The sequence below is a fragment of the Rattus norvegicus genome, chromosome 15, assembly GCF_036323735.1.
Source record: "Rattus norvegicus strain BN/NHsdMcwi chromosome 15, GRCr8, whole genome shotgun sequence".
NCBI lineage: Eukaryota > Metazoa > Chordata > Mammalia > Rodentia > Muridae > Rattus > Rattus norvegicus.
The window spans coordinates 41,635,029-41,647,489 of record NC_086033.1 but is presented as its reverse complement, the minus strand read 5'-3'; the positions used below and the strand labels follow the sequence as shown (position 1 = coordinate 41,647,489).

General features: G+C 49.6%; 1 protein-coding gene across 4 annotated transcripts in view; it reads left to right on the top strand.

Annotated features, from left to right (window-relative positions):
* Gata4 (GATA binding protein 4) overlaps nt 1–11,918 on the top strand; it is a 71,681-nt gene extending 59,763 nt beyond the window's left edge. For 2 of the 4 annotated variants that reach the window (XM_063274589.1, NM_144730.1), the window contains exons 3-7: nt 6,183–6,349; nt 7,066–7,191; nt 7,488–7,575; nt 9,219–9,370; nt 10,315–11,918. In XM_063274589.1, the coding sequence (XP_063130659.1) occupies nt 6,183–6,349; nt 7,066–7,191; nt 7,488–7,575; nt 9,219–9,370; nt 10,315–10,491 (710 nt within the window). In that variant the 3' untranslated portion in view covers nt 10,492–11,918. Of the gene's footprint in view, nt 1–6,179; nt 6,350–7,065; nt 7,192–7,487; nt 7,576–9,218; nt 9,371–10,314 lie in introns of all 4 variants that reach the window. The other 2 variants (XM_017599788.3, XM_006252189.5) reach the window with 1 other exon arrangement.
* The last annotated feature ends 543 nt before the right edge of the window (nt 11,919–12,461 follow it).

Here is a 12,461-nt window from a genome sequence, read left to right as displayed (position 1 = left end):
ATCTTTTTTTCCCCCTCCCTCCTTCCTTCCCTCCCTTCTGTCTAGAATGTCCTTGCCTATACATGATACCTGAGTCACATTTTAGAGTCCCCACAGGCATGGGGCTTGTCCTGCATGGACATTGGCATTAAGCTTCCCAGCACAGAAGTAGAGGGTTAAGGAGGCCTCCACGGGGTACATGCCCAAGGCCTAGCTGTGTAACTACTCATGCTCCACACTCTCCGAGTTTCTAAAATAGATGCTTTAATCCCATTTGAGCACCATAGGAGCCATGGCCCTTCCGGCCATCCAGCCTCCTGTCACAAGCTTCAACTGCAGCCTGATGAAGCCCAGAGGACTGAAGCTTGCTCAGTGGCTGCCAGAAAAAAAAAAAACCCAAGACTTGTTTGTTTCTTGTTCCCCAGACTCAGACGCCAGCCACAGGGATAGACCGAGGCCTGTCAGGAAATCCAGGCCCAATGTACTGAACTTTGGCTGTGTGTGAGGCTGGGGTTCAGCATGGGATGTTTGCGTGGGGCTGTGGATTCACTCCTGAACACACACACCCCCAAGCCCAGAGAAAGGTTCCTTGCACTCAGTCTAGGCTGTTGTCTGCCTGCCTCCCCTGAAGATTCTCCCTTTTGGATTCTCTTCTCCTGGCCCTCTCCCTAACCCTGATAGCTAGCTACCCTGAACATGGACATGATCACTGTGTGGCGTGCCACTCCTCTCTGAATACATGACATAGTCATCTAGGACAACAGAAGTGGAGAGAGCATACTGAAGGCCAGGTCCACTGCAGTCTGCCATACTTAATAGAATTCTTTGCTTTGAGCTGTGTGTTCTCCGCTGGGCCAGTGCACTTTTAGAAAGAGATTTTACTCCAATTTTTCTGCCAAGCTTGTGTGTTCAGCACTTGCCCTGGGGGAGGGGGACAGTATATAATAGACAGCAGGTAAAAGTTTGAGCTGCAGAAGTCCAGAAGAGACCACATCATGTAGACAGCCAAGCATGGAGCCAATATTCCTCTAGCACAGGCTTTAGCTCAGATGAAAGACCAAAGGACCCATTCGCAGCAGGGCAGGGACTGTGAGACCCTCAGGGCAAACTGGAAATGTAGCATCAGCTACCTGGGCTTGTTTCTCAAGGGTCAAGGGGCAAACCCCGCTCCACAATGCCCAGAGGGTGCTGCTGTTGTGACCTGGTTTTCTTCTCTTTCTCTTTTTCTCCTCCCTCCCTCCTTCTCCCAGTCCACATTTGCTTCCTGTGGTTTGCAGAGCCCTGTGTGGGCTCTACAGGGTGAGTGGGCAGGTAGAGGTAGATTGAGTCCCTCCCTTTGACTTTCCAGACACGTATGCGGCTGCAGCTTGCCGTAGTTTCTAGGACTATCCATCCTGCAGCAATGTATTCCCATTTGAAAGAAAAATGTTTCAAGTAGGGCATGTGGTGGTAGTGAGGATGTAGGTGCCCATCTTTGGGATTAGGAAAGAATTCCCCATTTCCTACGAACAGCAATTTTGAGAACTTATACATAAATACTGTGAACTTTCACTTCCAATACCAGTAGCCTACAGCCTCAAAGGAGTTGGGGAACCTACGGATCCATGTCTGGCCTCATCTATGCCTAGAGAAAGCATCACATTTCTAAGTCTTCTCTTTCCCTTGTGTCCTCAGAGTCTCCCTAGTTCCTTTGTCTTTGGCCTTCCCCTCCCTCTGCCCCTCTGCCCCAACCTCAGGGTAATCCATCATCAGTATCCCACTGGGTGTTTGCAGAGCACTCCACAGCCATTGTTGGACATTTTCTCTCTTATCTGCAAAGTGCTTTGCAGATATTATTACAAGGCTGTCCTCTCAGAGTGGAGAAATGCTGACCCACCCTCCAGGGTCGGATTCCCACTGCTCCCCAGTGGGTGGACCAGGACCTGTACTGGAGAGGGGTGGGAGTGCGAGGCAGGCTGTCAGGCTAGAGCCACGGCTGGGCCCTCAGCTTGTCCTGTGGGAAGGTACACCCTGTGCTTTTCCAGTGAAAGAGTGAGAAGTGTGAACTTGGGAGTCAGAGCTGGGGACCCGTTGTCCCCCAGAGTAAATACTATGTGGCAGAGATGGGCTGCATTCTTCCCATTCCTCAGCCCAGGGGGCGAGGGGAGTTTATTTCTGTGTCACACAGAAGAACATAAAATGTTCACCCCACCCAGGTGGAGTTGAAAGCTGCTAGGGAATCACGTTTCTTCTTTTCCAAAAATCAGAATTTTAAAATGGAGTCGTTATGATATCATAAAGCAGTGGTTTCCCAAAAAAGAAAGCCCCCACAATTAGTCCAGACAAAGCTGCTTTCTGGCAGCCTTTGTTGCCACCACTGCAGGACACCTTGCATGTTCTGTTGTTCAGTTTGCAAGCCAGAGTCAGCATCTTGCACCTCCAAAACACACCTTTGTGTTCATCCTTTGGGGTTTCTCGGTAGTGAGTAGGAGTGCTTGGTTGCTCTTGCAGGGTAACAGGGCTGGGTTCCCAGAACCCACAGGGTAGCTTACAACCATCAGTACCTCTAGTTCCAGGGGGTGGGGAGTTGATGCCTTTTCATCTTTGCAGGTACCAGGTACACACACGGTGCACATACATTCGTATGGACAAAATGCTTGTGCATGTAAAAAAATAAATTTCCATGTGACATTTGTTGAAGTGGTTGGGAGTAAGATTTTGTGGTGGACTCCATACACAGGCATGCCTGGCTAGGTGTCTTGAAGAAACACGGTCTTTGCTTCCTGCCCTGCTCCCTTCTTTGGCTGCTGAGTGACACTAACAGGTCTTGGACTTCCACATTTCCTATCTTAGACCAATGGCATCTGCCACGAAGCCCACGCCCAGCTGAGAGTTCTGAAAATGAAGGAGTCATCTTGTCACTCACTCTTGATTCTCAGGGCCAGTCTGTTAACCTCGATCACTAGCATTCCGAGGCCATGGCATCCTCTTAGCTCCTGTGGCACCTGTCAGCCTGTTTAAATCACGTTTGCTAAATATTTGTGGGCAGTGGATACATATTTGCCACTGTCCAGTGACTTCACCTGGGTAGAAAACGCACTGTTAGAATGTATCACCTGTTCTCTGAGGTGCACTGGCACCTTTGAGGTTCCCCACGTTCACCTCTGTGTTGAGTTCTCAGAGCAAAGATGGGTGAGTGGGCAGCAGAGAGGACACACCCACGGACACTGCCAATTTCCTTTGACGATCTACACATACACGAGTGTACAAAGTGTGAGGGCAAGTGGGATCTCCCCTTCCCACAAACAGCAACGGGTCACAAGGGGTTTTCACCCTAGAGTTTAGATGAACCAGAGGTGAGAAGAAACTGGTGTGAGCATCTTAAAAGGGAAAGTCTGGAGCTGAACGTGTTGGAGAAACGCTGGTGAGGTTGAATGACAGGACCTAGGTTTTCTTCTGTGGTACAGAACGGGTTAGGCGGGTAGAGGGACAGGTGAGATGAGACTGTCCGCAAGTTGTTGGATGATGGCTACATAGTTTATTTTATACTCTGCCATCTTTGGGATATATCCCTCCCTCTCCCCCACCCCCTCTCTCTTTTAAGATAAAGCAGAATCAAAGGTTGCCGAGGTGTGGGTTAAGCTAGTCTGTGGTCTTGGTTACATTTTGAGACTGTAGTGCCATCTAGTGTTCATGGCAAACAAAAGGCTGCCATTGCTTCCTATCTCTTGGCCCTGCTGGCTACTGGCTCTGGGAACTCCTGGTCTCTACTGTTCTCAGGAGAGGGCTTGAGAGGAAAGAGCAAGGCTGACAGGCCACAGGCAAGGTGCTGGTGCTGGTGCTGGTGCTGGTGGTAGTGCTGTTGGTGGCTCAGTAGTGAGCAGACCATGTGCGAGAGTCACCTCTAGAGGCAGGTGACCTTGATGAAGGGCCTTCGGTGTGACACAGGTGTAAAAATAGCCTCTGTGTCAGCTTTACTTAACTCCCTGGCCTAAGCAAACAGCTCCACACACCTGTATATTGTTTGCTTGGTGTGGACACACTGCTACCTGTTTGCAGGTGTAAATGACTATTTATGTACCCAGAGTTATGGGAAGGGTGCCCTATCCTTTTCCGGCCAACATTCTCTTAGTGCTGACTCCTGAAGAGTGGAGCTGGCAAAAACCAGGCCTGGGGCCTAAAGGAGGAATGGACCTTTAACCCTGCCTTCTAAGGAGTACCACTGGCTTCCCCCGAGAACTCGGCATTGCCCTTGGAATCAGGAAAGGGGCAATCTGGAGACCAAGGTGACTGCGCTTAGGGACATAAAACTTAGATGGCATGAGTTAGAGAGACTTCTGGAAGTTTTAAACCAGGCTTAATATAGGTCAAAGGGATGAGAAAACCAACCCTACCTCTCTCATTTTGGCAATGAAAAGGGACATGGGTTTCACCGATTGTAGAATTCTGCAGATGTGGAAGAGAAAGGGAAAGGGTCAGTGAATGGAAGAATGGTAGAAGATGACAGCTTCTGGTGGAGGGTTGACACACTCACATCTGATTGACTCTAAGGCACTAAGGATTATGGTCAGTGTCTTTATTGTATGTTCTATATACAAAAAAAAGAGCAAACAACATCAGATCATGCATTAAAAATCGTATCCTAGTTTCATTTCTGTTGCTGTAATAAAATACCCTGACAGAAAGAAACAGAGGAGAGAAGGGGTTTACTTTACATTAATTCCAAGTCACAGTCCAGCGTTGTAGGGAGTCTCGGCGGCAGGAGCTCACGTCATGTCCACAGTCGAGAGCAGAGAGAAATGAATACATGCATCCTTGCTTGCTTGCGCTCCTTTTCTCTACTCTTGCACAGTTCAGGACTCCTTACATAGGGAATGGTGCTGCCTACACTGGGCTGGGCCTTTCCACATCAACTAACTTAATTGAGACAGTCTTCCATACACACGCTCACAGCCAATCCCATGTAGACCGTCCTTCATTGAGACTCTTTTCTGAGGCAATTCAGTTGGCAATAGTTCTGTGCCAAGTTGACAGTTAAAGCTAACTGTCACATGGGGGAAAACTATGAACTATTAATTTAGGAATGTAAACAAAACTCTAGACTCTGTGACCTAGACATTCTCCTTCTAGGATAGTGGTCAGAGTAATAAGCAGAAACTCACAGATTTACGTACAAAGAGACCCATATTTACAAAACAAATATTAGAAACTAGGTAGGGATTAAGCAGCCATTGAAGAGCAGAAGTGAAGGGCGGGGCAAACATTTCAATGATGGATTATTACAGTGTGATGGGAGGAGTTTATAATACATTTCCAATGTGGTAACACATTAGAGCATTAAGCAAACATCAGAAAGCAAGATAGGCTCGGCTGTATCAGCTTGTCCTCAACGATGCAAGAGCGTGTGTCAACACAGGAAGTCTTACAAAGGATAGAATAAAAGGACATGCTCACGGCTCTACTAGTGACCTGCACTTTCTTTACGTGTTTCAGTACTAATTCCCCTACAGTGTAAACACCTCTACCTTCCATCACATGCGCTCCAAAGGAACGGTAATCAGCATGACTTGCTTTTGCAATTACTATGACCACAATAGAGAGAAAAATTGCTTAACAGATAACAGAATTATTTTAGCTTATGATTTCATAGGCATTCAGTCCCCTGTGGCAAAGGGAGCATGGCAGAGTGCATAGGGCTGCCAGCATACTGTAGAGGTTTCATTGTACCACAGACCAGAAAGCAGGGAGAACAGGGGAGGAACAAGGGTCTCAGAATAACCTTGTGCGATCTGTTTCTGCCAGCCAGGCTCCACCTCCTAGCTGGATTCCATAGGCTCCCAAAATAGAGCCACCAACTGGGGATCAGGTGTTCAAAACGCAAGCCTGTGGGGACATTTCATGTTCAAATCATCACAGGGTCATCATTTTGAAAAAGGAAATGAAAAAAAAAAGAGGGTCTGAGTAGCTTAGGTGGACGCTATGAAGACTCTGGAGGATTCAAGATGTGGATTCAAAGTGTCCCCTAGAACCTGGGCAGCTGATGACTATCTCAGGCAGCCCTGCTGTCTGGATGACAGAGAGGGGAACCCATTGGTCATGCGGTCCTAGGTGAGGAAGAATCAGTCTCCTGGGGAGACATCCGGCCCTGCTTTCCAGGTGAATGGTCTCTAAGCAAAACAAAGAAGTAACCACTTCTATCTTTTCTCCTGTGTCCTCCCCAGTAGATATGTTTGATGACTTCTCAGAAGGCAGAGAGTGTGTCAACTGCGGGGCCATGTCCACCCCACTCTGGAGGCGAGATGGGACAGGACACTACCTATGCAACGCCTGTGGCCTCTACCACAAGATGAATGGTATCAACCGGCCCCTCATCAAGCCTCAGCGCCGGCTGGTAAGTGAGCACCTCTATGGCTTAGAGAGCAGTCAGCTCCTCTCCACCTCTCTGCACTTGGCTTTGAGGCTCTTCCCCAGCTTAAACTCTGGAATTAAAGGATACAAACTGAGGTGTTTAGGCAGGTAGAAGTAAGGAGTGATAGGGTGAGCTTGTACTCGCTACAAAGATGCTGGCCCAGCTAATCCATCCCCATCACAATGAAACAGTGGAAAGTGAAGCTCAGAAAGGTGACTGGCAACAGCTACTGGCCACGAGGATCCAGATCCAGGCCTCCTGGTCTCCAGGAGCTGTCTTATTTTCAGTTGATCCCTTAGCATGACCCAGAGTCCAAGAAGGCAAAGCAGTAGGCGTGGGTCCTGGTTGGGAAGGCCTGGAACTAGAGCCAGGTATTTGTCACCTAGATCTATGCTCTCTTTTTAATGCCACTGGACTCTGACTAATATCAACCCTTGTGTATGGCAGGGAAGGGGAATAGAGAGATACGTTCTTCATTGAAGCCCATCAAACTCCTCACCCTAAACACCCCAGATATCAGGCACTGGAATTCATGAGTTCCACCTTGGGGAAGAATTGTTCTGTTGACAGTGGCTCCCATCTGTTCCTATGAGTGGTCTAGATACCCAGAGATAGTGCTAAGGCTAGCCCAAGGGACTCCCAAGGGACTATCTGGCTTAGCCCTGCTAGACACAAAACACTTCCTTTCTATGTTGTAGTCTGCCTCCCGCCGGGTAGGCCTCTCCTGTGCCAACTGCCAGACTACCACCACCACACTGTGGCGCCGTAACGCTGAGGGCGAGCCTGTTTGCAATGCCTGCGGCCTCTACATGAAGCTCCATGGGGTGAGTGGATGCCTTGCCCTGCTGTGTCTGGGTCCTATCCCTCTCAGGCCCTCAGCTCTGCCTGAGAGGAGCCTCCTCCACTCCCATTCTGCAGGTCTCACTGGTCTTCCCTCCAGAATAGAATCCACTTGCTCCTTCTTTTAAAATCCTCCATTTATTTGTGTGTGTGTGTGTGTGTGTGTGTGTGTGTGTCTGTGTGTGTGTCTGTGTCTGTGTCTGTGTCTGTGTGTCTGTGTGTCAGTACTATAGCAGACTCTACAGCTGGAAATCCATATATTTAACTTCCAACCCTTCAGGTTCCCAGGCCTCTTGCAATGCGGAAGGAGGGGATTCAAACCAGAAAACGGAAGCCCAAGAATCTGAATAAATCTAAGACACCAGCAGGTGAGGAGTAGATCTGTGTGTAAGTATGGAACAAGTTAGGAGCTCCCAGAGCATCTGAGAACCGTATCTGCTCTGGTAGGCAGCCAGCCTCTGTAGCCAAGGTATGAGCTAACCTCCTCCCAATCCCCTCTTCTCAGAGAAGAGTAATAGCCCAGGAAAGAAGTCAGCACCAGGAAGCTGTTATGATGACTGCCCTTGCAATAGGCTGGTTGGATCAGTGTGGGGCCTGAGAGAGGAATTTTGCTCAGTGGCCCCTGTTTTTGATGCTCTGATCAAAGCAGACAAATTCCCATTAGCCATGCTCCTGGCAGACTGATCTATAATTGGGTACATTTATGTTGCACAGTGCTCTAAACTTGTACAAGTTCCTTCAGGGATCCTTTCAGAGACCCCACAGTAACAGTGTCATCCTATCTTTCTGATAAGCAAACTGAGAGTCAAGTACAATGGCTTAAAATCACATTGCTATTGACTGGGATCTGGAATGTTCACCCCAGGATTGACAATCTATTCAATATACTGTTTTGTCTTCATAGTTTCTATGTAGCTCAGGATAGCCTTGAACTCATGACCCTCCTGCCTCAGCCTCCTAAGTGCTAGGTTTATAGGCATGGGCTACCACATCTGGCAGTGCCTTCTTGGCTTCTAGATTAAGAAAGTCACTAATGTTCCCTACCCAAGCCTTCTCTGCTGCACATTGCCTAATTACCGTTTGCCCGGCCTCAGTTGCAGAGGGGATGAACTGGCTAAAGTTCACTTCTCACTGCAGACTCACCGTTTTCACCACCAAAGGCTGGGGCTGCTGGGAGAAGTGTTTCCTACCTGAATCTCCTGCCTCTTTCTGCCTCCTAGACTGTGACAGCAGCAGAGCCCCCGGGTAACCTCCTCCCTCTCATATGTCAGGCACAGGAAGCCCTGGGTTCAGTAGGATAGCCCTCAACCCATAAGTCAAAATCCAGAAAAGTAAATTCGATAGCAGAACCTGTTCTAGAGCACACAGGGCATTTGTAGTCTCTAGTTATCCCAAGCAGGATGGCTATCCACACTTTGCTACAGAGAAATAAATACAGTTAATTATAACCCTCTGGCAGTATCCTGCAAAATAGAGCGTTTGCATTTAAAAATCAAGTGTAGAGTCCCAAAACACAAATGTGGTCTCCAGGATGCTCTCTCATGGATCTAGGGTTGTGAGGGGATCACTGAGACTTCTGAAAAGGTTGCGGCTGGCGATATAGCTCAGTGGGTAGTGTGCTTACTTAGCACACACAAAGCCCTGGCTTCAGGCCCCAGCATTCTGTAAACTGGGCATGGTGGCATAGCGTGTAAACCCAGCACTCAGGGTGTGGAGGCAAGAATGTCAGTTCAACAGCGTCCTTACCTAAACAGTGAGTCTGTGACCAACCCCGGGCTGCAGCAGTCCCCCATACCCCCTTCCCCTGCAGCAGTTTTTAAAAGATGGTAAAATGATTTCCTTAGAATTTTGATGCTTCGGGTTGGGGATTTAGCTCAGTGGTAGAGCGCTTGCCTAGAATTTTGATGCTTCTGCCCAATTTTGAGAACTGTTCCACCCCCAACCCAGCAAGTGTCAATAAGGCCTCTGTCCCTGTGGCTGGACTGGGTTTCCTGACTCTGCCTCCTTGCAGGTCCTCCTGGCGAGAGCCTCCCTCCCTCCAGTGGTGCCTCCAGCAACTCCAGCAACGCCACCAGCAGCAGCAGCAGCAGTGAAGAGATGCGCCCCATCAAGACAGAGCCCGGGCTGTCATCTCACTATGGGCACAGCAGCTCCATGTCCCAGGTGGGTGGGGTGACAGAGTTGATAGGCCAGTAGATTCTAGATCTCAGTAGCCAGACCTGCCTTGGGAGGTGCACTGTAGCCTGGCCATGAGCTACTGGGCTCCAAGCAGCCTAGCCTCTGAGCCCTTGCTACCTCCTGTCCAGCTCCACTGATTGGGACACAAAGAATATCACAGGTTTAGCACCTTTCTGCCCTGTGGCCTTTGGCAACAAGGAGAGGGACCCAGGGACTGTATCTGGGGTGTATGTATGTGGCAGATAGCACAAGTGCTCCCTGAGTCAGTCTTGAGTGTTGGGGTTGGAAGCAGATTTGGACTCTGGAGCTTGAAGAGCTCTGAGCTTGGCCTTGAAGGATTTTTGGAGGAGGAGGAGGCAGGAAGGCCCTGTTACCATGTCGTGGGGCCTAGGAACCACAGAGGCAGGAAGCTATTTTCATGAGCTCTAGCTTCCTGAGAGCCTCAGAATGGCCCAGTAAGGGGCCATTGCCCTCTTGCAGGTATGATGGCTCCCCTGTTCCTCTGCCTTTTTGGGGGGATGAGGAAGTTACAGGTTCCCTTTCCCAGTCCTACTACCCCTGGTTGTGAGACAGCATTTGAGCATTCTACCATCAGAGGAAACCAGAGAGAACCTGGTTCCACAGAAGCAACAGTGCTAGGACCCTTTCAGGATGGAGAGGATGACCTCATTCTGACCCAGAAGACCGCTATCTGACCAGGAAGTGGTGATAATAGTGTCTCCTGTGGCTGCCAGAGCTTTCTGAGAAAGCCCAGCAGCTCAAAACTCCCGTGTTATGGCTCTGATTACAGTGCTTAGAAGCCAAAGGGGAAGCACAGAGACCTGCAGGCCTAGGAAAGCAGCTCATCTCACTCCCTCATTCCCTCCCCAACCCTGGTCCTTGGGCCCCCAGGAGCATCCTACTAGCTCACTGTGCTCTCTCCCCTCCAGACATTCAGTACTGTGTCCGGCCATGGGTCCTCCATCCATCCAGTGCTGTCGGCTCTGAAGCTCTCCCCACAAGGCTATCCATCTCCTGTCACTCAGACATCACAGGCCAGCTCCAAGCAGGACTCTTGGAACAGCCTGGTCCTGGCTGACAGTCATGGGGACATAATCACCGCGTAATCAGCACCCCCTTCCCTCTTCAAATTCCTGCTCGGACTTGGGACCTGGGGCCAGCAAAGTAAAAGGCTGGGGCACCCTGGCCAGCCCCTCTGTGTGGGAACAACTCCTGAAGAACAACTGGTAGAACTTGAAGTTGTTGACAATCACTTAGGGATAAGGGTGCTGGGTTTCTTCAAATACCTTTCCAGGTGGAGCACTGGAAGAAGCCTGCATTCTCACAGAAAAGCCCACCTTGGCTGCAAGCACAGCACAGTGAGGCTCTTCAGTGAGCAGGAGACTTCTTCCTCCTTCTCTACCTGCCTGTCCAGGACAGACACATAATCTTCACCCCAGCTCCCCACCCCAGTGGCTGTGGTGATGGGTTTTTCTTTGTGATCCTAGAGTGGCTGTAGGGACCGAGGCTTCAAGACACTGTCTACAGCCGGCGCAGGGTGTCTACTTGTGGACTAGACATAGCAGCCCTGCCCTTGTCCAACACTCCCCTTGAGGCATGGAACATCTCATGTGTCCCATACCTGATCTGACTCCAAAGCGCTGGGTGCAGTGCAGATGTTACTGAGTGCTTCCTGGGGGGTTTAGGTGAGGAGAAGGCACATCACCCATCACACAGATCGCAGCCCGTCAGAGGTGCCTTCCCTTCCTCTCCCAGGAACAGCAACCCCCTTGCTCTCCAGCCTGAACATCTCCTACCCTCTGTAAAACTAGAGCCCAGTTGTACAGCAGGCTAATACCACTAGGTGCTGTTCCCAGCATCCATTTCCACCTCTTCACACACAGGGGTTCCAAGGAGGAACAAAACCTGCTACTAAAGCAGGGTTGGTGACTGTGCTCATCTGCACCTTGGGACCCTCTGGAGGTTGTGTCTACAGCACAATCCTGCCCCCAGGACTCCAGCTTACTTGCTCTGAGCCTGCCAAGCCAAGCTCTCTCAAGTCAGACAGTTAACTGGCTCTGGGACTTTCTCCAGCACAGATCCTTTGTCTAGAAAATACGGACTGTTTGCAAAACAAATTCAGAGCAGAAACAACAAAGGGAAATTTTTGAAAGGACAAGGGTGATGGATGGAAGAAGATGTCCCCAGGCCTGATGGGACAGCCATGCTTGCAGTTGTGCTAGAACTGGCAACCCCTCTCCCTCCTCCATTACTGGGGCTCCCAAAGATTCTTCCTTGTCTTCATCACCCACAGAGCTGTAGCCAACTGTGGCATTACCTTGTTTTGCCCCAAATTTCCAGCCCCGCCCCTAAACCTTACTGGCCGTAGCAGAGAATAGCTTTGAACCAAGATTCTGTTGTAATCATTTACGCTGTTTCTCCCTCAAGGCCGCCTTCCTATGCCTCCCCCTCCTCCACAACCCGTTAACATTGTCTTAAGGTGAAATGGCTGTAAAATCAGTATTTAACTAATAAATTTATCTGTATTACTCTTTCCCTCAGAAGTCTTTTCTAGGAGGCCTGGTGTTCTTGCCCTGTTTAGTGGATCAAATGGTGCAGGCTGCCTCTACCCAGTTTCCCCTTCATGGTTTTGGCATTTGGCACCTGGGAATTGGTGGCAGAGGCTGGTGAGAGATGGCACTGGAAGATCTTAGGACAGGGTTCAGCTTGCTGGAGAGGACCACAGCACACTTAGCAGAAGCTCCTCTGTCCCCACCTTCTCACATAGAAGTCACCCTGTGAGTGGAGACAATTTTAGAGCATCTGCCTGAGTGCTTACAGTTCCATTTAACTAGATGGCCCCCAATCTCTCCTGTCTACTGATTTAGAACATATCCTGAAGGGTGGCCCCAAGTGACAAATTCCCCAGGGAGTCTGTTCTCTCTTTTCCACCTTTATATAGGTTCCAGGAATCAAACTCAGGCTTGCATGGTGAGTGCCTGCTCAAGTGACCCAGCCTACTGGCCCAAGAAAACCTTTTTGGCTCTCAAAAGAATAATAGCTGAGAGGCTGGAGAGATGGTTCAGTGGTTAAGAAC